Source organism: Serinus canaria, chromosome 1 (assembly GCF_022539315.1).
Source record: "Serinus canaria isolate serCan28SL12 chromosome 1, serCan2020, whole genome shotgun sequence".
NCBI lineage: Eukaryota > Metazoa > Chordata > Aves > Passeriformes > Fringillidae > Serinus > Serinus canaria.
In genome coordinates, this window is record NC_066313.1 from 49,048,890 (window position 1) to 49,073,120 (window position 24,231).

General features: G+C 38.1%; 1 protein-coding gene across 2 annotated transcripts in view; it reads right to left on the bottom strand.

The window, feature by feature from the left end:
* Positions 1-24,231, bottom strand: part of DCLK1 (doublecortin like kinase 1) — a 226,023-nt gene that overhangs the window by 48,821 nt on the left and 152,971 nt on the right. The window contains exons 5-7 of one of the 2 annotated variants that reach the window (XM_050978584.1): positions 23,502-23,618; positions 10,987-11,081; positions 505-5,250 (exon numbers count right to left, since the gene is read on the bottom strand). In XM_050978584.1, coding sequence (XP_050834541.1) covers positions 5,194-5,250; positions 10,987-11,081; positions 23,502-23,618 — 269 coding nt within the window. In that variant the 3' untranslated portion in view covers positions 505-5,193. Of the gene's footprint in view, positions 1-504; positions 5,251-10,986; positions 11,082-23,501; positions 23,619-24,231 lie in introns of those variants that run through there. The other variant, XM_050978589.1, reaches the window with a different exon arrangement.

Here is a 24,231-nt window from a genome sequence, read left to right on the forward strand (position 1 = left end):
CATATTTTCCGAATACTTGTCTTAGGGGAAATGCTGCTGGGGCTCAGGCAGTTGGCAGGGAGCCGGTACCTTGTTTTGGATATTCTACTAATTCCCCACTTCATGCTTCAAATCTAGCCCATCATGTGTGCACAAAGTTACCCATAAGCAATTCCAGGCAGCTATATTTACTGTCTTCACAACACCCACTACAAACCAAATTCCTTCTTGAAGCATTTTCTGTATCTACACACTAAAGCCCTGAGTTTGTAACTAAAAAAAAGACACTGTTTAAAGGAACCCATTAGGATGTATGAACCCCATATGCTTACACTAATGTTAGATGGACAATGTTGATCCAAAATGAGCAAGCAACACCAACTGTAAGAATTTTGTTAAAGCCTGTTATTTATGTTTCCAAAATAAATTCTCTGAACAGTGTGTATTTTTAATATATATTTATTACATCACTTACAATAATCTACATTAATGTTAAATCTAGCGAAATAACAAATTGCAACCAGGATGACATGGTCAAATATGAAACACAAGTACAATACAGTATGATGAAACAATGGCACAAAAATGAGGGTGATTTTTGTCAGCTGATTATAGGAAATAAAACATTCATCGGTATTTATTTTGCAAGTTTCACATGTTTTGTTGATAAATCAACAGCTTTCTTTTTGGTTTCCTGCATCACATGAATACAAAAATGGTATATTTTTAAAAGCAAATATCCAAGCACTTTTCATTAAAAAAAATAATTGTATGCATAACTTTGTAAAATCTTAAACTTACGTTGTAAATGTGCCCATATTTACAATATCATAGTGCAACTAAGAAAACGAAGAGGCCTTAACACAAACATTGTTAGCTCTTCTTTCACTAGAGCCCAAATTCCAAAACACTGTATTGCAGGGCAAACCACAACCTAATTATCCATATAACACCAGACAACAAGGACACGCTGAATATAGTACAGCCTTCTTCACACTTCACTGCTGAGGGTTAATTGAAGCGGACTGGAGGATAACCACCACGCGCAACCGGGGCACGGAACCGCGCAGGAGCGCGAGTGCGCGGCGTGTGCGCGCTCAGCCATGCGCAGACACAGCTCAGGTGTCACCTACAGACCCACTGCCTGCCTGGGGGCAGCTGCCAGCTGGAGACAGGCCAGCTGAGCCAGCCAAAATTGTCATGGCAGCAAGCACAGCTCGGAGCAGCCCCAGCTCTGCTCAGCAGACCCTGGTTTCTGGATGGAAGGGCTTTCCTGGGGGAAGCACACTCATTTCCAAAGAGGGGGACAACCACTTGCTTGCTTTGCTCTGCATGTAAAGGTATTGCTGTCTGTGCTTCGTAAAGTTACTTTTCATCACTCATAATTACAAGCTCTTGTCACTAGCAGATAGAGCTGAAAGTGAAGATTAAATAAAAACCGATCTTGTATTTGGTTGCACACCATTAACTGGATAGAAAAAAAAGCACAGACAACATTAATCTATGCATTCATCAAGTGATGAAGTAATTTAGCACCATAAAGATTTTCTGTCTGTTAATTTCTCTACATTTTTGACAGAAACAGTAAACTTGGATTGATCAGAGGTTCTTATAGTATCGTTAATTCATTTTACATTCAGAGTACAGTTTTTGTAACGTATGCACTATATAAAGTTCACATAGCAGTGTGAATTATGAAACTGCAGAAGAAAACATAATTATTTATCTCAATTTTTATTCCATACAATCTCAATCCAGTTGTTCTTCTAGGGCGCTTAGTAGGAATTTTATATATCCTTTCTTGTAATATACATTTATAGCCAAAATATTAATACCCCAGAATTTTTATCTTTCAGCCAAATACTCCCTGTGAAAATGAACTGAAGAGAAAAATAGCCACATATAATGTGCTGTCTCTGAATTATTTTACAAATTGGGAAGCAATTTGCACATTGCATAATAAATGCTAAAGATTTTATGATTTCAACAAAAGAACTTCTAATTTTGCATGACTTAATGTACTTCAGAACAGCACCACTGAAGAGGAGGCATAAGACTGAACATGTTAAAAGAACACCATTTCCAACATTCAAATTTCAAATTTCAGTCAAGGATTAATGTTTTGTCTGTGTGTGTGTATTTGTGCGTAAGGTTCTATCCTTCCCACCTTGGAGTTAATGGTGGGCTTGCCACTAACTTCTGGTTTTCAGTTTGAAATTAGCCCTTGTTCATAGATGTGATCTCTTAAAACTGTACAGAATTCCTTGGGGTAGCTGCTCAGCAAGTAATGGTTGGTGCAGCTCCACCAACTTTAACAGAGCTGTAGTGAATCCCACCAGACGAGCATCCTCCTGTTAAAACATTTTCCCCATTCATTTGTTTGAAGTCACAAGTGTGACGTAACAGCGCATGGGTTCCAAAGCCATTAATCTATGTGCGTGTGCATGTGCGTGTAAATATAAACATACGCATTCTGTGCTTCACATGTGAGTTGCTTGTTGCACAACAGAAGAAAAGAGATTTAAAAAACAAAATGAAATGAAGTTGCAGAAAGCATTAGGGAAATAATCACAAGTATTCATAAAGCTCAAAGGGAAGCAAAGCTTTCACAATCTATACAAGACTCTTTAGCTACATCATAATCACCTTGGAGTAGGCACAAATAATGCAGCATACAGAGAACTTTCAGAGGTTCAAACACTATAAAGTTGCTTAAGCTATTCTATTATTTAATGCAGTTGATGAAATATAGGAACAAACTAAAACCTGTGCTGTTGCAAGCAGAATTACAGCATCAAGGAACACAATTTCAGTTCCACCCATAAACTGAAACCTTCTGGTCTTGCTCAAAAGAAACATTTCATTTCTGCTCATGTATAATGGGAATTACATTCCACACAAAAAAGGATCTCAAAGTCTATAAACAGTGTACCTTTTCAATCTCTAAGGGACTTTCATTCCTAAAATGAAATATTAATGATACATCTTGCCCCTGAATAGCCCCTTAATACAAGTCATATGTTGAAATGATTAAATGTTATGGACTAGCATAATCTTTTTTAAAACAGTCTTGATGGAGAACTCACTATGATAACAATTACTGATATAAGGTCCATTTTTCTTTTCCACAGCTAAGCAAAGCTGTGGGATTCAGGTTTGCTGGCAATCTGTACTCCCTGTGCAGAACAGTCTTAATAAACTGCCTAAAGCAGCAGTAGCCTACATGGGAGAAGGGAGGGAAAATAAAATACCTGGAATTTATTTTCTTTACAGGAAAAAACAATTTTTAAAATGTCAGTAAGTATTTTGCTCAATCTGGTCTAGTTGCCTGAATTTTTGGAAACAGATTTCAATGCACATTTATATAATATGCATTTCTCAGGATCAAGTAATACATTTTGCAAAGACATTCCCTCATAGCAACCAAAAATGCAAGTAACTTCACAGCTGTGAACTTTTTCAGTAGAATAGGGCAGCCTATGCATTATGGTGTGGGGTGAGGGATGGACTGTTCTTATGGCTGGCAACAGTTTTAGACTGAAGTCTGAGGCAGGAATGGCAAAACATGCATTTCAAAAGGGAATGACCTGAGTGCTTCAGCAAACCTGCCAGACCAATGACTTTCCCTCCAGGTGACACTGGAACCACATATTGGAAACAGAGAAGGTAAGTTTTGTATTCTGCTGCCCTTTTATTTCTTTTTGCAAATATCCTCTGTAAAGAAAACTATGTTGATACAGTAAAGTACATCACATGCCAACAATTTCCATTTGCTGAGTTTTATATGGACAAATTGGTCTAAAGGAATTATTTCACTACATTTAGAAGTTGGCATGTGGCAGCTGAACCTTTTCTTCAATTAAGTAAATTTTCCTGATTTCAAAATATATTAAATCATCACTAAATAGCTCAAAAATATACCCTCTATAGATTTTTGCTAAGAATCAGAAACACACTGATTTCTAATTCTTAAATTATTAGTATTTGAGAAAATTAAAGGAAAGGTATAAGTCTGCAAAAGTGTGTGATCACTACACTATGGATTTTAGTACAATGTAAGATGGGAAATATTGCTATTATGTGACTTAAGTAGACTAAGAGTCTCACAATAAAGCAGCAGAAAACAAACGAATATTAGTAGATATTTGTTAAACAACTGGTTCTAATGCATGACCTACTTTAACACTAAAGGAGTTTTGCATATTCATGCTGTATAAAAAGAGCACCTCTAGATACTGCAAAAACAGAAAAATTAGGTCAATAGGAGGATGATTTACAGTATCACCATTCCTGTTGGCCTTCTTTTTAAAATGCACAAAATGTCTTCTTACAGGGAATAGAAAATTATGTTCCCATTCTTAACATAAGTGAATATAATCAACTACTTTCTCAGGCAAAACACATTTTTCCAAAAGATGTCATCATATGTATGTCAGATGACGCTGCTAGGCAGCGGGCCCTCGTATTTGCTCGGTCAGAAATCTGTCCCCGTTCACTTGCAACACACGGATGATCAGCATTGACAGCTCTTGCCAGGTAAAACATTCATAATGCCTGTGAGCACCCTTCTGTTTACAGTCATCAGATGGCAATGCAGTGAAGAGAATTTGAGCACTGCTTTGAAAGAATTACTTTTGTCCTGTGACCACACAGGATTTCTTCACTTTCCTTTCATTTAGATAAAAAGATTAAACTTAGGGTGTTTCAAATGTGCGTGTTGGGATCAGACAGCGTGGTGCAAGCAGTTTAATATGGCAGGTTTTTTCTTCTCTGCATTTTACCTATTCGTTGGTAAAAGCAAAGTACTCATTAACTGTTCATATCAAAATGAATAAAGATAGATATGGTAAAAACAGAACATATAATCAGTACCTTTGATGATAAAAATAGTGCTATTCATAAATGTGCCCGCTATGGATTTGTGCGTTATATTCACCTTATCCAATCTTCGTGCCTTTAAATATGCACAATGCTGTTCTGGATTTGATGGACATATTCAATGGCTCATTCATTACAAATTCTTGCATTAAAATGCAGTGATAAAGCCAAAAAATACCCCCACACACTGGAATTAATTTGGCCCCATGTTGTTAATATTAAATATGCAAAACTCTTTTGTGCAATTCACTATTACTGTAAATTAGCAGCTATTTTCTTTAAAAATGTTAAACCTTCATCAAATCACAAACCATAAACATTGTTCCATTTTCTCTTTTACACTGAGTCTCCTACTGAATCCATATCATCCGAAGAGAGTGGGCGATACAGGTCCTGTAAGATGAAGTGCAGTATAGATTTGTTTATTCTGTTTGATTTGTTGCACTGCAACTGTCTTATATTCTTTTGGTTACTGTGGACCAGAAGACATTGTTTAACACAAAATACACATGTTCTATATGCTCATATTGTTGTCTTAATGTCATATTATTATTTTTAATCAAAAAGATAGATGGTTAGTAAATAAAGCTGAAGTTTCAATATACAATATATTCTCAGAGGCAATTATTTTTTTTCTTTGAGTCATTCCTATTGAACACTATTCAAACAGTATTTGCCTGTTCTGGAGAATCTCTTAATGGTTTGGAAACCTGGAAACATTAATCTCAAAGGGAATGTATTTCCCTTTTGGCCATTTTGTAGGGGCAGAGTAAGTGCTTACCGTACCTAAGGTAATAAAGACTTGCCACCCACTGGTGATATAGCATGGATCCAGCAACATTTGACCCCTGGGCTGCTGACAGTGAATATGGCTGTTGCCTATGTTGTACTGACAGTGGTGTTCCTTTCCCACAGCTCCTCTGTGCTCGTGTGTGTGTATAAAAAGACAGCATGTTTTACACTTTGTCCCCCCATCATCGTCTCTTTCTGTCGGTAGCCAAGCAACCAGTTCATGACAGCACAGGGAGATCTGAGTGGATCTGTACACTTCATTCTTTCAACACACTCTGATCCTCTGACAGATCAGACAATCCTCAAGTGCCAGAGGTGCTATGGGATGATACATGGCCCTCTCCCACCTACGCAGCACAACAACCCTCGTCGAGACACACAATCGCACGGAATGAAAGCTCAAAAAAGAGAAGTGGTAGAGGACAGGGCACTGTCTTTTTAAGGTGATTTAAGCATAACTGATGGTTCAGAGGGGTTTCTGACTGGGAAGGTGCCCAGCACATCTCCTAGCCATTTTCTGATATATTTAAGGTGTTTTGGGGGATTCTTTTCATACAGAACATATGAAAAAATTGCAACAAAAAATCCCTGTAAGAAAAAGTACAAGAAAAACATGAGAATGGGAAAGGTGATGGAGCCAGCTTTTGGGTTGATGTTGAATGCATCAGTTTTGGCTTTTTTTTAATTACAGTAAGATTACCCTGACAAGAAATGAAAAAATCTGAAAGCCATACTACAAAAAAGGACCAGCTAAAATGAATGCTTCACAAATTTCAAATTGTGATCTCAATAAACAATGCAAATTCGCATTTTACTTGTAGGCATGATGTGAAATGGATTTAAGTACCTTAAAGGGGGGTTGATTCCCTAGAATGCTTATTCTGTGTGTCTTTTGCCAATGGGCATCTATACACACATTAGAAGACATTACACTGGCAGAGTGAAAAGAGATCTTAGATACATTTCTGTTATGTTGCAAACAATCTAGACAAGAGAACAATTTTAAACAGACATCTTATTCTGAATACTAACTAGTTAGTTAATTATTAAAATGCCTTTTGAGAATATACAGTTTGGGAATTTCTAATACCTACTACAGGAAAAAACAATCTTTTGATTTGCTAGAGAGGGTAACACCCCAAAATTTTGAATAGTATCTCCCAGGTGACTGCACTTGCTTCTGAATATTAAAAAAAAAAAAAATCCATTTGGAACTTACAAATAACGTATTTCTGAATTTTAATATTTAAAGAATATTTTTGCATTCCTTTTCATAACTCTATGATTGCTTTAAAGCAAAATCATTCACCAGATTTCAGTGCCATTTTCACTGCTATTTTACCTGTTTTAAATACTTGAAAGTCTTAAAAAGTTTTCCTTTCTGAAAGAATTTTTCTTACCTATAATTAGCCAGAGAGCTGTGTGTCTTGAAATTATGAGGAGAATCTATTTATTATTTTGCATAGATTTATAAGAAGACAAAAATTGCTGAATGAATCAGATTTCTTAGCTACATGCAACTCGAAAAATCCTTATATACATAGAATTTAGCCTGTCTAATCAATCAATCAAGACATACCTTAAAACTCTCTTTTTTATTCTGTAGGTTGCAACCTCTAAGAACACAGAAAAAATACTTAAGTTTTTTTCTAAATACCATGTCACCTTTTCTGAGTCTGCATAGTTAACTGCACTCTGTTGCAGTAGTAACTATATTTGTGGATAACACAGTAACTCTAGTTCAATCTGCTATTTCACACCTGAATTTCAAATGTATTCATCCTCTGGGGAAAAACTCCAAAACTTAATTATGTTCACAGCAATTTAAAAACTAGAATCTTAATTTCCTATTTAAGAATAAAGAAATAATTAAACTGCACGAAAGAGTAACTATAGCACACAGCCTGCTAGTTAAAATATTCAGAAGCTGAAAATTGGTTGACAGTTAGCTAAGATAGCTGATAAATTGTTCCTAGCTTACTTTCAACTTCGTGAATTACACCCATGAAAGTAATCTTTCAAATCTTACTTTCTTCAAATATAGACTGAGTTTCGCAGAAGATTATAAAAATATAACTTTCACTGACTCCTGAATTTCTGGGAACAACTCAGCCAACATACATATGCAAATAAGAAAGGATACATTTTATCTTTTTTGTATTCTGGCTTTTGAGGGTACAAAATTTTACCTGTATGGTTACAAGAACACTGTTTGCCTGAGTATGTACCACAAGACAGTAGGTATGTAACAGTATGTAAGGCCACATTTTTGGCCTTATCCACATCAATCAAAAGCCTTCCTTAAAAGGCCAGAATTCATTTTTTAAAAAGATGAGTGATGAAATGTCAGTAAGTAAAATGATTAGTCCCTATATTAAGCTGCCTAATCCGTTCCACAGGTCTTTACTATTCCCAGGAAGAAATCCCTGCCTTTGTGGAAGTACCTTGCTTTGGTGCCTCTGGATTCAAAAGCCTGACCTCCTCTCAGCTGTACTTCCCAGGAAAAACACTGGCAGCCTGCCTAGAAGCCCTGGGCATTGTGATGTCCCAAGCCTACAACTCCCTCCCAGCCCTGGATGGGGATGCTGAGGAGCTGATTGATTAGTTAAGGCAATGTGAGCCAGGCTAGGCTACAGGAAATGTTCCTATCACCTTCCAGACCCAGTACCCACCACGGGCACCCCATGTACCTGATGGCATGAGAGAAGAGGAACTCCTGTAACTCTAACTGCACAGGGAGAGGCACAAAACACCACAAATTACAGAGCTGAGCTGGTGTCCCCAGGACCCAGCATCTTATCTCAGTTCTAAAGCAGTAGCCCCCTCAAACTGCAGGTAAAGAGAAAAAAGACAGAGCAGTCAGAAAACCAGCCACCACCCTCAACTCCAGACCATGGCTAAAGCAGCCAACTCTCTTCCTTCAGGGCAGGGAGACCTCACCTCTCAACACAGGGGACAAGAGTGGAACTTAAATCCATCTCTTCTCCCTTGTATGTCTATCACAAGATACCAGCACTTCAGCAACGTCCTAGGGAATAAACCTCACCCTGCTACTGGCTTCTCAGCACTGTGGCTGAATCTTTGGGTTTAAAATGCTTTGGGTTTAAATTTGGTTCATGACAATAGGGTACATAACATAACCTGTCTAAATCAAATTTAAATAAAAAGACACAAAAATCTGTACACAAAAACCTAAACAGAACACCATTTATATTGCTCACAAGGAAATTATGATTTTCAAGCACTGCTTAATGCCTTATTTACTCACTGGAATGCACATTATAACCTTTAATGACACAATCATATGTTTTTACACTGAACTTCTAACTCATTCACTTCACAAGCTAAACATGAAAGCAGATGAAATAAATTCTCAGACTGAGTGTTAGGTTTCCATCCCTGAACTTCTGAGTTGATTTTGTAATCTAAATAATGTTATTGCAATGCATTTTACATGATTGCAATCTATTTTTACATGAATATATTCCATGTTTCATCAGGTAAAAAAAATAAATCTGTCTAAAATAAAGCCAGACAAGCATGAAAGGTCCCCTACCGAGGTCAAGAGGACTGAATACGAATATTGGAGAAGAGAATTCAACTCCCTAACAATCTTAGTCTTATCTCTCCTGTAGTACACTTCAATATTTATTTTCTCTCCAGTTAGCAGTCTGATTTTGTTACCGCTACATGGCACTTTGCATCCATAACACTGCCACTCAGTGATCCTATTACACTTACACATAAAAAGAAGCCCATCTGCTCTCCTCTTCACATTTGAAAGTCAGAAATCTTGTGCCTAGAAACCTCTTGTGTCTAATGGTGCTGATCACATGGCTCCCACTCACCCATCCACAAACGCTAGCAGAAAAACATTTCTTCACTGTGAGGAGCAAAGCTTCAGTGAGAAAGAAAGTTTAGGAAAGTTACCAATGAAAAGAGACAGCCTTACAGCAAATGCAAATCCAATGTAAACTGGTATCATCCATCTAAACAGACACCCTCACATCACCAATGTATAATTCATTTGGAAGACTCTTTGTTCCCTCTCCAGTGACTTATTAATGATTCATTAATAAGCCTTGAGAGCAAGAACAAACAGGTGGGGAAGACATTGCATTCAAGAAGATTTTAGCACCAGCTTACCCCACTGGAACTTACATCTTTCCTATCTGTGTACTGGATGATGAAAAACATGACACTACCCTGAGGCTCGAAGCTGCTGCTCACTGGCTGTCCCTACACTGCAAGATCACAGTCAGCCCCCATGTCTGTAAACAAGTCATGGCAGAAACCCATAGCTGTATCCCAGATGGAGGTAAGGCTTGGACATGCACCATTCCTCAGCTCCCAGGCACACATCAGATATGCAGAAGGGTCTGCAGGCTAGAAGGGGGTCGTGTCATGCTACAGCTATTCCTGATCTGGGTATCTGGGGAATCAGGTCTGCACCAGCTCCTAAAGTCAAGCACTGCCAGTTTTGTACATAATCCCCTTCTTTAGAGAGACATAAATTGTATCTTTGTTTAAAAACTGAAAAGGCAGAAAAAGCATGTGTTCAAACTCTGTTTATAAACAACTCTGAGATTACTGCCTCAGGGATGCCTTCATTGAGAACTGACCACAGTTTAGAAAATAGCAGAGAATACATAGGCATCTGTCTTATGTCTTTCAAACAGATAAAATTAATTCTATCAGCATGCAGAGCTTTTGGGTTGAATGAGTAATACTTTATCAGAGGGTTACAGCAGTAACATGGGCATTAGCTTAGTTCTGGATGCTTAGGAATATTGTAGATTCCTCCATACATGATAACTAGGGGGAACCCACAGCTACTATCAACTCTCGTCCAGGAAAGTGATGGACACGTGCCTGGGTGCTGGTAGTATCTTCACTGCAAAAGGCTGTGATATCACAGCTAAACTCCACAGTGCATTCTTTCACCTTGCTTCAAAATCAAAGCAGTCTGTGGGTTGTGCAACTGACAATACCCACAGCAAGTTAGGAACAAAAGAGATTTCTTTGACATTTTCTGTCAGTTATGAAATATTTAGAAAAAGAAAGTAAAACAAACTAACAAAAAGTGGAAAAGGAGAAAAAAAAACAGGTTTTTCCCCCCAAGGATAAACCGGTTCTCAGTACACTTAGCATTTTGACAGACACAGAACAGTTGTATTCCACTTCAGGGGGTTTTACAAACACAAGGATTGTAGCCAGGCTCTTCCACCCTATAGCTCTAGATGCACACAAGGGATCAGAAGGGAGAAGGCTATTGGATAATGGCTATGCTGGATTCTCCCCAGCCATGCTCAGAAATCAGTTTCCTTGTTTCCTTACCCTCTGTTTCCGTAGGCTTCCTGGGCTGGTGGGAGATGGGCTTGGAGACTTCCCGGAGCGGGGAGTAGAAAGTTGGCTACCAGGGGTTCCATTCACTAAAAGGACAAGAAATTGAAAAAAAATAAATACAAGGCATTATTAAAGAAAAAAAAAATATTAAACCAACATTTCTCTTCAGTCTTTGTTGAACAGATTAATTTGGTTTTGCTTAATGTTTGAAACATTGAATAAGGTAATTCAAAAAATAATTATTTATTTCCTTAGATTTTTGGCTCATGAAGGATTTTTTTATACAGGGTGAAAGCAAATAATGAAAAAAACCTGAAAAGACTTTAGTCAATGGCAGAGAACATGATCATGTTTTCTTAAACTGTATTGTTCCTGTACTTTACTGAAAGTAAAATACTTCTATTACTGAAAGTAATGGGGAACAAGGTGCTTTTTTAATCTTAAAGAACAAAATATATAAACCTTTTCATTCCATTTAACTATGGCTTGAAGTGCTGCCCACTAAAAATATAGCACAGTATTGCTTGCAAGAACAAATCAGTTGCCTGCTTTTCACTTTTTGATTGAGGACTCAACCATTTGAAGAGATTTTTGCAACACTATCTGACCCAAACACGACTTCAGACTTAACCCAGAAGGGCTTTCTGAAGGCAAATGAATTGGACATAACTCCTCCAGTCTGACTTAGAGGAAAGCATCACTATCTCAAATAAGCAAGTTTCTTCACATATGTCAGTGCCTATCTTTATAGGAGCATCTTCACATGCACATGACATTATCCAACAAATTAACAAAACAATGCCAGCAGAGGACAGAATTCTACTACAAAGTAATCACACGAGAGGCTATCAATAATATTCACACCGAAGCACTGACAGAAACACTACGAAGCGTGTATCACATATACATGTAAATACTCTTAAACAAGCAACTGTTCTATCAGAGTCTACATTTGTAAGTGCTAGGATAAAAAGAACAATCACATCCCCAGATTCTGAATCTTAGGAGAATATCTACATACTAAGGATATCAACAAGGCATTTGACTTACCTTCTATGAGTTCTAACATGGACAAAATCTGACTGTTTAACCTGATAAGAGCAAGCAGCAAAATTCCTGCTCTGTACTAAGCCAAGCTGTAGCCAAACTGAGAAGCAATGGGATTAGTTAAGGATAGCTGGGGCTGCTCACAGAGTGAGCTGAATGCGATGCAGGATTCATAAGCAGAAGCCTTTTCTGCGTAAGGCTGACGTCTTCAGAGCAGCAGTGGGAGGTGCAGGTGCTGTCTTAGGGCTACATCAAAGGTGTCAATTAAGCATAATGCTGCTGCTTCACAACGCTGAGCCACCGCAACCCCCACTCGCTTTCATGGAGCCCCGAAAGCCTAAGTGATTTTATATGCTGTGCACTGAATCATAATGAGGTGCCTTTGGGGGCAATGTAGCAAGTGACTCATCCGAAAATCAAAATGACAATAACTCTTGTAAAACCTTGGCTGACTGGCAATCTAGCAAATGCTAATTCCTTTGGATAATACAGTAGGCATTTTTAAAAGATTCTTCTTACTTTTTGCATAATGCATTGTTCTTACTGGCTAATACTGGGCCCACACATTGCAATGAAGAAATATTTATACCTAACACACCACACACATCAATAAAACACATTATACTGCAGGATAAAGGACGATCACTTAATAGTGCTTAGGTGCTATGAGTGATCCAATCTCAACATCACTTTGTGCAAGGCATTGTTTAGAGTAAAGGTGCGATATATTAGCATAACTATAGAAACAACAAGATGCTCTAATTGGATTTAAATAGGCTGGTTTTACAGAAAAACATTCCACTCATCTGGGCTTCTAAATATCTTTATACAGAGGACAATGATTTGCACATATCAGCACTCATTCAAATATTGTAGTAAGTGTAGGGGAACACACATGCATATATGTATGTTCACACACTATTCAGCAGAACAGCCACACACCTTTCCAACAGTTACTAAATCAAATTTATTACCGATATCACTGAAATAATTTAGGAAAAGAGCAAGATGAGAACATTAAAAATGAATTAAAGTTGGAATCTCAAACTTGCAAAGTTGTAAAATGTATCTTCTAAACACCTATGGCATAATTTAGAAACCAACATTAAACTCCTACTATTCACACAGAGCTAATCCTGAATAGCAGGTCTAGTGCTCCCTTTTCTCTTTAAACCAAGCAGATACTCTTAGGTCTTATTATCATAACCAAATTTAAGATAACAGATACATTTCAATACACCTTGTAGCACTAGGCACTGGTCCATGTTCTTAATAGATTGACTCCTTCCCCATAACTTTCAACAATAGCATATTTTAGAATTACTACAGCAATCACTCTGTCCTGAAGACAAAAACTTGAGGCTAACAAGTGGAACCAGACAAACAGTTGCAATAGTGTATTTAACTATTGATGTATTTCTGTATTGATGTATATTATGTTGATGAGTATCTATTTAGGATGAGAAAATATAGTATTATCATAAATCCTAAAAATTTCTTACTTGCCATCATCAGAGTATACAGAGTGTTTAAGCTAATTTTCAATGATCTCTTCAACTGTGCTTTTAAAAGGGAAAATTATGATAGTTGTGCTTATTTTGGCCATGTAACATGTGAAATCGAGACCACAATTAATGAACTGAGGCCCTCAGCAGATTTAAGGGTTTTCACCTCCTTTCCCATATCAAAAAAACAACGGTGCCTGCACATAAAACGTACCAGGATTTTTGAGAGGTCACAAGGACTCCCTATAGAGAATTGATTATGAAACTCCAGAGATGTCAGTTAGCTCTGGAGATGAGATTCCTTTTACGAATCTTTACATACCTGTTGTATTGGCTTCTACATCTGAAGTAGTTTTCTAGACTTTATTTTAACCAAGTTGCTGTCACAACAAAAGTTATATCATCCTGAAGCAATCACCCAAACCTGACCTGATGAACAATCTACTAGGAGCATCCATTGCAGTGTAAACTTCCAAAGCTACACAAGATGAATCCTTCTGGATGCTCTCCATACCTGGAGATATATATTGCTATTATTGTTATTACGTTATTCTTAGTACTGATGTTATTAATATGACCCTTAAGAGAGACATTGCAACAGGACAGAAATGGTATTTTCTGATATTTTCCCAGTACATTCTAGGGCCCCTCCTTTTATAGCTTTTTGTTTATGGCTTCCTGTGCTTGTGAGTCATTAGACTGAATTTGAAAATAGAGGTGATATTAGGTGCTGTGTAGCAGGAAGAGACTGCAGTGATTCTGACCCCCTTCCTGAACTCCATTTACAATCATTACATCATTCTTACATAAGATGCTCATTACCAGAAAACATGTCAACAAATATGTGAATAAAAGCTATAAGATATAATAATAATACTGCATTCCTGACTACTGAATTGCCCTAAAATCCATTTCTAGGTGGAATGCATTTTTGTTGGAAACTGCATTTCTATCCAGTATCTGCACTGCATTTCTCACTGACTGCTACAGCACATGTTCCTAGAGGAACCGTGATGTAGATAAAGACATACGAAATTGGAAAATCACTGTTGTGATTGATCATTTTATTGAGTGAGGCAAGAGGCTTCTTGTCACTTTTATTCATAAAATGGCAAGGGTCACAGACTTCAGCTTAACACACAGCGCCCTCCCACCACCTTAAGAAAAAGCTTAAGAAAAAGATTTATCAGTTCAAAATTTCACCAGTGAAATATGTATTAAAAAACTGTAACAATACCAAAATTATTGTGGCTACTCAGAGCAGATGTATGCAACTGCTTGGCTGTGAACTCCTTTCCTCACTGTCCTCTCTTGCTGAGGATGTGCAACAGAGCAAGGACCTGCCTTTGTACTTGCTCTTCCAGCACCTGGCACACACATGAGGATGGAAAAACCCATAAAATAGAACACTAAAGCTGGATACCAGCATCTACTGAGATAAATACAAAATAGGTTTTCATACAATACTATAAATAATAGGTATAATAATATTTATGAATAATACTATGATCATAAACTACTGAAATTGCTGCAAGTAAAAAGTACTTTGATGGCATTCCAAAAAACAAACTTTAATAGGGCATATTTTCATCAAGTAATAGAAACAAAAAGCAAGAAAAAATTAATTAAAGCATCGAGTGCTAGTCTGAGAAGCCACCAGTACCACTGCAGTGCATTAAAATCAGTCTCCTATAGAGTTGCCTTTGGATGTGCAAGCATATTGTGCTCTATAAAACACATAGAGATAACTCAGTACGTTTAAAAAAGCGGTCTGCCAAACACAAAAGTGTGTGTGAAGAAAGAGGACACTAAGGGAAAAGAACAGTGCAGGTTTTTTTTGCAGCCACTACTTATGAATAAAAAAGTTCAGCTAAAAATTATTTACACAAGTCACAACATGTCTAGATCATATTCAGCAACTGTTAGGAGATAATATTTGACCTTGCTGCAATTACTTCTGCATTTTTTCACTGTCCTTTCCAAAACAAAATTATTATATTGGTAAGATCATGTAGTTACAAGATAGTTAGGAAATAAAGCATATCTTGCCCTTTTTTTCATTCTACTTTTGTATTTTACTTTTGTTTATTTTTGTATTAACACCAAAAGACAGACTGTGTATAGAGCACCACATTAGGCAAGAGCCCTCAGTATGACTCCTCAGTGAAGACAAGGCTTTAGAGGTTCTACCTTAGCATGCAGCTGGTTGAGAAAAAAAGCCCAGATACCAGTACTGCATTCATTTTAACTGGTGCTAAACTGTCCTTTTTATTTTTGATCTTTTGTAGAGTTTATGTCAAGAAGTTAAGCAGATAAAAGTAGGACATCCCTTTGCCACTGAAGACAAGGCCTGGCAGACCCAAACAGAGCTTTCACCTGATCAACAGATCAATAGATCAGAAATGTCAGCAGAAAGGATCACCTACAGGTCAGGCTTTCATTCCCCATCCCAGCAGGCACCAATATATGAGTCCTTGTTAGCCACTGGTACCCATGGTAGCCACACAGTCTAGCCCAAGCTGTGCAGAATTCAGCAGGGACTGTAAACCCCCCACAGGCTCTTCCACCTCAACCCAAAGTCACCTATGCCTGCACTAGCAAGCAGAGAAGTGCTGCAGACACACAGATACTGAAGGCATATCCTATATTTCAGAAGAGAGGAGACTGCCTGGAAAATGCAGTTCCCTGGAATCCACCAGTATTTGTTTTTTCCTCTAGTCTCAGAAGCTAAGTGCCTCTTGGAGTCACCTAGAAAGACTAGGACTCTCAAATCAGTCTGTCTGAACAGAGTACAATTTCTGAGCATGTTTCTTCATTTAGCATTTAACTTTTCATCCTTTAAGAGGGTTAAACTTCTCAGCATAACCAAATCTACTTCTCTTACCAACTCTTGTTTTTGTTACTGGGTATAAAATTATGGAAATTAATTTTTCACTGATTAGTATCAAAGACAAACATCATAAATAAAAAATTAAAAAGAAGCCAAGATCAAAGCAAAAATCATCTGGAAATCCCTGGGTCCACAGGATGACTCCATCACTCCCATGGGTGTGTGCTCTTGGCTTCAGGAAAATTTTGCTTCACATATTTATTATAAAATCAGTCAGCTGAGTACCTGTAACAGTGTCAATAAAGACAATATGACACGTCACGCTTTTTGCTTTTTCCTTTGAGATAAAAAGACCTTTTTGGAGTCAGATGGTTGAAGGAGGCCTGTTTCTGGATAACAGCCTAGGGTTGAACTATCAGACTAAATGAAAACATACCCTATTGCAGAGGAACACCTCTAATTATTTTTTTTTCTTTTTTTTTAACTAGCAGAGAAAAGCACAAACATCTGACCTAGGGAACACTTCCGTAAGATCCTTGTTCCCATATCCACTTTTCTCTTTAGGGAACATCTACAGTTTTGATCAGGCTTTAATTTAACATGCAGTTTAATAATTTCTCTACCCAGGTACAATTTAAGAAAGAACCCTCACATAGTCTTTGGTAACATGACCTACTCTATCCATTCTCCACTATGTTCCCTTTGTCATTTGGAATAGGTACATATCAACCCAGGTATTCTTGAAAGAGTCACCTGTCATACTGAATAACCCAAACTCCTAAATAACTCTTTTTAAAACCAAACTTTTACACCTGAATTCATATTGCAAATGAGATTTCAAGCATCTGACATATTCTGAGTGATAACTTGAGGGAAACAGGAAGGGAAGAAAAGTGAGAAGGAAACAATTTTGAAGAAGATGCTCAAACTGAAAAAAAAAAAAAAAAAGTAGTTACTTTTGTTGAGAGTAAGTCCTGAAAATTAGAGTTGGAATTTCAGAAGGTAAACCAGAGTTCACTCAAACACAGCATCTTTCCTTAATTTAATGGACCAAGGGTACAGTAATTCCAGTCATCTCATGCTGCCCTTGATTTGATCAAAAATAACCACTTTGAAGACATAAGTGTTGCTGCTTTCTTTGAATCTATTAGCTCTTCACCCACACTGAAGCTGCCACCAATAGTGTTAAATGGCAGCTGGACAGAAGCCACCAGCTACTGAATAGCCATCAGACATTCATAATTTTCAGTCACCAGCAATGGGCTGATACCCAGTCTCACCAAAATTAAATGTCTTTTTTATTATGCCCTTTCCCAAATATTATTTGATGCCAACAAAAACACATCAAAGTGGTTTACAGGCTTTAAGAAGGCATCAGAAAAATTAAATAGAGGTAGGATTATCTATTGCACTTGTAATCAGACATCAGCCTTCTACCTGCCCAGGAGGTCACACTATCTTTTCTCTGCTTCTCTTCTTTGCCTTGTTCCATGCTTCTCTTCTCTATTTAGACTGAAAGCCTTTAGAAGCAGACAATACCTCAAATGGGTTTGTAAAAAGCCAGAAAGCAATCCTCCTGCAGTAAGATTTCTATCTGGTGGTACTGTTTTGAAACACTGTCAGATGTAAATAACAAACTGAAGAAAACATAATAGCAGAGAAGTCAGCCCTTACACAGATCTTCCGAGCTTACTTGTACTCTTGGAAGAAAACATTATTCTGTGTTTTTATATAAAAATAGGATGCATCTGTTCTCAGGAGCCAGGGAGGCTATCAGGAAAATATAAGTACATTAAACATATGCTGTGTTATGAAAAAAAATGAAGTGAAAAAACAAGGATAGAAAAAAGGTGAACACCACCTATGTTAAAGCACGCATGCCTTACAAATATGCCAAAAACTGCTGTAAAGGCAGATGCAGTCCTTTTGCTCACTGTAGATTACATAACTCAAGAAACAACAGGGAGTGTGTGTTTCTCACAGATGGATGCATTTTACTGTGCCCTCAGCTAACCAGAGCACAGATTTGAACCTTTGTGGCCCTGATCACTTTTGTAGCCTCTGGTTTCCTTAAGGGTCTTTTCCTGCAACCCTGCAGCCTGATTTCCACTCACAGATTCCCCACTTAGCCCTGTGCTTCCACAGCAGTGTGTTCTAGAGCCTGTGGGTTGGTATTTTACATCCTATAGTTCCCATGATGTTATTCCCATGGCCATATATCTGCAAAGCCTGAAAGTGCTGTTATGGGAGGTTCTGTATAGAACTTTCAGGCTTGCCAAGGAGGGAAAAAACCACCTACAAAGAGTGAAAGTCATCTAAGAGCTTTGGAATTGTCATTAAGAGTCCTTTTTCCCAAGTAGCAGATGAGACAATAAGGGAAATGGTTCTCCAGGACAGTGGCTGGTGGCTCCCAAGGGAGAGGGGACATTTAGGGTCTTTTGCCTGCTCCTCACAGGGTCAGGGGTCACTACAACAAGGTGAGATTGAAATGGAAAGCAAGGGCCTTCAAGCAGAATTTCCTCAAAAATAACTTAACATTACTGAGTTTAACTTCAAGGCACCAGTTTTGGTAAAATATTGTTGCTCCAGACTTATGGACGCAAAAACAAGACACAGAAAAACAACAAATGACCAATCCCTCCACATAAGCCCTTTGATTTCTGTAAGCAATTTCAGAAGCTATTGGGATGAATTTGGGAAAGTTTATCACCCCAATCTACCATTTGCTTAGAAAAAGGAACTCATGGACTTCATCCAATTTATAAATAGTTAGTGCAAGCCAAAGTTCAACTTAATTCATTGACCACCTGAAATTCTGTGTCAAAGAAGGGAAACAGTTGTTGAGGATGGCATTTAAGGGCTTAAACCAGAATAGATTGTCTACATTGGCTATTTTCTTAGCCTTGTTTATACATTTATTTCTCTAACAATGGGAAAATGGCCCAAGGCTTTGCCTTCATTAACTCCAAAAATGATGAATCCAAATCAGCTATGCTGTTGAATACCTGCATTAAAGACTGTACCATACTACAGATGCCTACACAAGAGAATAAAGGTTAACTCAAGGGTACCTCTTCATTAGACAATTTTCCCAGTTTTAATACCCAACTTTGAGATTTGAGTGGTTTTTTTAACATAGTCTTTGTCTATGGAACTTTCATTTTTGGCCCATGTAATTACCCATGTGTATTTTCTTGATATGAACATTAATTTAAGTCTGAAGCAGAAATATGGTCCTTTTGTGCAATTAGAATGTGCCGACTTCTAAAAGTGCAGCAAGAATCAAAATGAAACAAAAGGAATCAAATTCTTTCTAATTAGCAACAAGCTCTTTTCCATTCACTTCTCTCAGCTTTTTGTCAAGGGTACACTACCATGTGTGCTTTCTGTTTCCCTTTATCCCTACTTCTTCCAACTTTGTTCTTAGACAAAACCCTTCAGAAAATGATACACCTTTAACTTTTTGTAATTTGTACGTATTGTCTTTGATCAAAGAATCTACTATTTTTCTTATTTTTCCTGTTTATTGCTAATGAAAGAAAAATCCCTAAAAGCAGTTAGGTTTAACTGAGAGCAGTTTAAAAACATACAATAAAAATACATGTACATGCACTTAGCAGTAACAACATGACATCAAAAGCATAACTTCCAGCTATGCACAAGTCATTCAGGAGCTTCTCTAGTACTGAGATGTTTAATGTAGACCCTATGGAAAAAATTATCTGCTCATATGTGTGCTAGCAATTTCTCTCTTCTGCTTCTGTCACAGGTTCACAGAATCCCAAGCAACAAGCAGAATTTTTATGCTTACTGGGTGGCAGAAAAGTGAAATCTTTACATATTGTTTGCATCTTTTAAAAAATCATTGACTGGTTTTAGCTTTATGTGATTTAAAAACAATTCTTGATAGCAAGTGCTTAGTACAATATTGTTTCCTTGTATGAAAGGAATACTGATCTAAGCACTCATGTATGTAAGGTTAGAAAAAGGCTTATTGTAACATTCACAAAATTTGACCTACTTGCAAAAAGCAAACAGCAAAGATACAGCCAAATCAGAGCCATTTCCCCCACTAAAAATAAATTCTAGAGAAACACTTTTAATTGTTTATCCTTTTTAAGCTTAACAAATTTAGAATAGAATAGGACAGAACACAATAGAATAAAATATGGAAGGTTCCTACAACAACCATCGAGTCCAACCTCCTGACCAACTCAGGGCTGATCAAAACTTTAGCATGTTCAGCTGGGAAGTGGAGCTTCACAACAGAGTAGCTTTGGTGAGTACCTGTCATCCAAGCAACCACACAGTATTTCTTGGTAAAGGAATACTTCCTAGCCATAGAATCATTGAGTTGTTTAGACCAGAGAAGACCTTTAGGATCATTAAATCCAACTGTTAATCCAGCACTGCCAAGTCTACCACTAAACCATGTCCCTCAGTGCCATGTCTATACATCTTTAAATATGGATGCTGACTCAACTACTTCCCCGGGCAGACTGTTCCAATGCTTGATAAAGCTCTCAAAAAGAAATGCTTCCCAATGTCCAGTCTAAACCTTCCTTACTTCCCTGCAGCTTTGAACCATTCCAATGTGCCTTGTCACTGGCTACCAGAAAGAAGAGCTCAGCACCTTCATCTCCACACCTCTTCCTCAGGAAGCCATAGAGAGCAATCAGGTAATTCCTCAGCCCTTCCTTTTCTCACAACAAGACAAGCCCAAAGTCCTTAGCTGCTCCCTACAGGACATACCTTCCAGCCCTTTCCTCAGTTTTGTTGCCCACTTCTGGACACATGTGAGTACATTCCCATCATTTGTACACTGTGGTGCCCAGAACTGTACACAGTGCTCAAGGTGAGGCCACACCAACACTGAACACATCCTGACAATCATCTCTTTCACCTGGCTGGTGGTGCTGTGTTAGACACACCCTAGGATGTGTCAATTTGTTCTCCTGGTTACCAGGGCACACAGCTGGCTTGTAATGAGCCAGCTGCCAATCAGCATTCCCAGATCCCTGTCTGCACCGCTGCTCTCCAGCCACTCCTCTCCCAATTTACACTCGTGCCTGGCATTACTACATCCCAGGTGCAGAATTTGGTATTTTTTCTTCTTAAACTCCATCCCATAAATCATTGCCCAATGCTCCAATGTACCTAGATCCCTTTGCAAAGCATCTTGTTCCTTCAGAGAGTCATCAGCCCCTCCCAGTTTTTTATTATCCTCAAAATTTTCACTGGTGCATTCACCTCCTCTATCCAGAACACTAATAAAAACATTGAATAAAACTGGTCCTAGACCCGAACCCTGAAGAAATTACTGCTGGTGACAAACTAACATGTGTCTACTTCCTATAAATGTATTTTCATCCAAGAAATGTCTAAGATGGTTACACCTGTCATCAGCACAGCACCATCCAAAATGGTTTGCATTTTTAATATTTTAACTACACTGTTTCATCTCTTGCTATAAACGTAATGATATGTTAATTATTGTTGTTGTATAGTAAAAACATTCCCATTTTTCCATAGGCTGTAAAATAATCTCCTGATTTTTTGAAGTATGTAATATAGTCTGCTCAGACATTTACAGAAGTAGACTGCAAGAAGCTAAGACTTCCTTACCTACACTTCCCCAGCACCTTTAAGTAAAAACAATACTATTTCTTTCAGGACCAAAACTAACATGGCATCAGATATTAAACACAGAAAAAATGTTGCTAGTCCCATAGAAATCCTATAGTTTCTGTATTATTCACAGGACATTTATTTCACATAGAAATGAGCATACACAGGTCAATGTTCATTACTTGTACTCACAAATTCATTAGGAAAAAACCCCCCAGTCTGTAACATTCACGCACCAAACAGGACCTTCCTTTGCCAAAGTTAAATTTAACTCTGTTCCACCTAGCTACAAAGAAAGTAACATAACATATTTATGAAAGAGCTGCTCTGGACTTGTTCCTCACAACTGATATTTTATCCCATTACCTCTATTGAGGTTTGTGTATCTCAGCTGTTCTCTAGGATGCGTAGGAGGCAAGTTGCCTCTCAGCCCTGCTACCTCCATCTCTCATCGTGTCTCTCCCACTTTCCTCCTTCCCAGAGCAAGATCTTTTTTTCTCATCTTTGTCTTTTTGTGAAAGAAAAAAAAAAAGTTCCAGTTGGTCTATCTCTACCCTCTTTGATACCGGCCATTCTGATCACCACCTCCCCACAGAGACCTTCTGGTGCTGGATGCAGGTTTCAGGATGCCATTTGCTTTCCTCCTGGCAGAAGACTGAGGCAGAAGGGGAGGTGGCTTCCAGACTAATATTTGCCTCTTGCAAAACCTGCATTCACAAGCAATCCTGCAAATGCTTGGATGGGTCTAGTCAAATGGCTCACACCACGGATTATTCGTACCTTCAGCCACCATACTGGCAATCTCATGCACTTTTTTGTTTTGTTTTTTTTTCTGCTTGGGAAAAACTGCAGGGGTGAACTACTTATCAGCTACCTAGTGGGAGCTACTGCAAAGGCCCTTCAGACAGAACTTTCTAAAGCTTTTTGCTGTGTCTTCTCTGGCCTGTATCTCGCTGGTTTGTTAGGTCAATTCTGACATTTCTTACTCAGCTATCTTTTCACCTCACATTCACATCTGTAATTGCATTCTTTCTCTGCCCCGCCCTCGTTTTCTCAATATTCTCATGATCTTTAATCAATCCTTTCCTCCCTCCCTCAGAAACAAAATAAAAAAAGATTGTGAAGTTACCCTTTCAGCAACACAGATCTTATGCTGCGTAACTTGGGCTACTTTCTGGATTGTTCTCATTCAGTTCCTAGTACAAAGACTACCATACTTTTTTTTCCTCAGTGTTGGAAGCAAAAACATGCATGAAAAAATAAAGTGAACTGAACCACTGTAATGCCAGAGTATGATTTATAAAATGCTGAAGCTTTATTTTGTATTGGGAAGACACCTGACCTCAGATGTCACTTAGAAAACACACAAATTCTTAGTATCAACTATTTTATACATACAATTTTTTTCCAGAGGAACGTAGAATTTTAAGTGCATTGCCCAGTCTATTGGAACAGAATGGTTGCTGTTGTTAAGGAAGAGTGTTTGCTTGCTTTACCTGAGCTAGTAGAAGCAGGAGACTTGCTGCGCCGGGATGGGCCTGGGCTCTTGGTGGTGCTCCTACGTGAACTCGAAGCTATTTTAGTATAGGAAGTAGATTTCACCACCCGACATTCTAGAAGACAAAGAAACAGCACAAGTTAGCAATTAAGAAAGCCAGCAAGATTCTGTAACAGAAAGAGCATTGAGAAGTGAAAACATTTAGCCCACGCTTGTTTTCATTCACCTTGAGGAGTTTTATGAGAAAGTATAAAACCTGTACAAATGGCTCCATTAAAATCCAAGTACAGTACGTACCACATCCCAGACAAAGAACTGCTGCAGTAATCCAGACTTTTAAATTCCATGGTTACTGCAGGTACTTAGGACAGCTTAATTTGACAGTGCTGAGACTACTCATAAAATTTCTTTGCTTTTGGAGATTTCAGTGCAAGCAATGTAGCAATATTTTGTAAACAATCCAGACGCAATGTAAGCATTTTTGTCAGCCGGGGCAGTCTCCTCTAGAAAAACCGGAAATCTTTTCTCTATAAAATGTTGCAATTGAACACGATGACGCAATTGTCTTCCACTGATGGAAGGTTTGAAGAAAATAAACCAGGTTTGTTGCTCCTGCTTAATCCTCTGGTGAGCAATAGCCCACATTGAGTAGCACACACAATTCATCACAGGTGAGGGAAACAGAGCTACTCGCTCATAAGAGACATCAGTAAAATCGATGAAGAGGC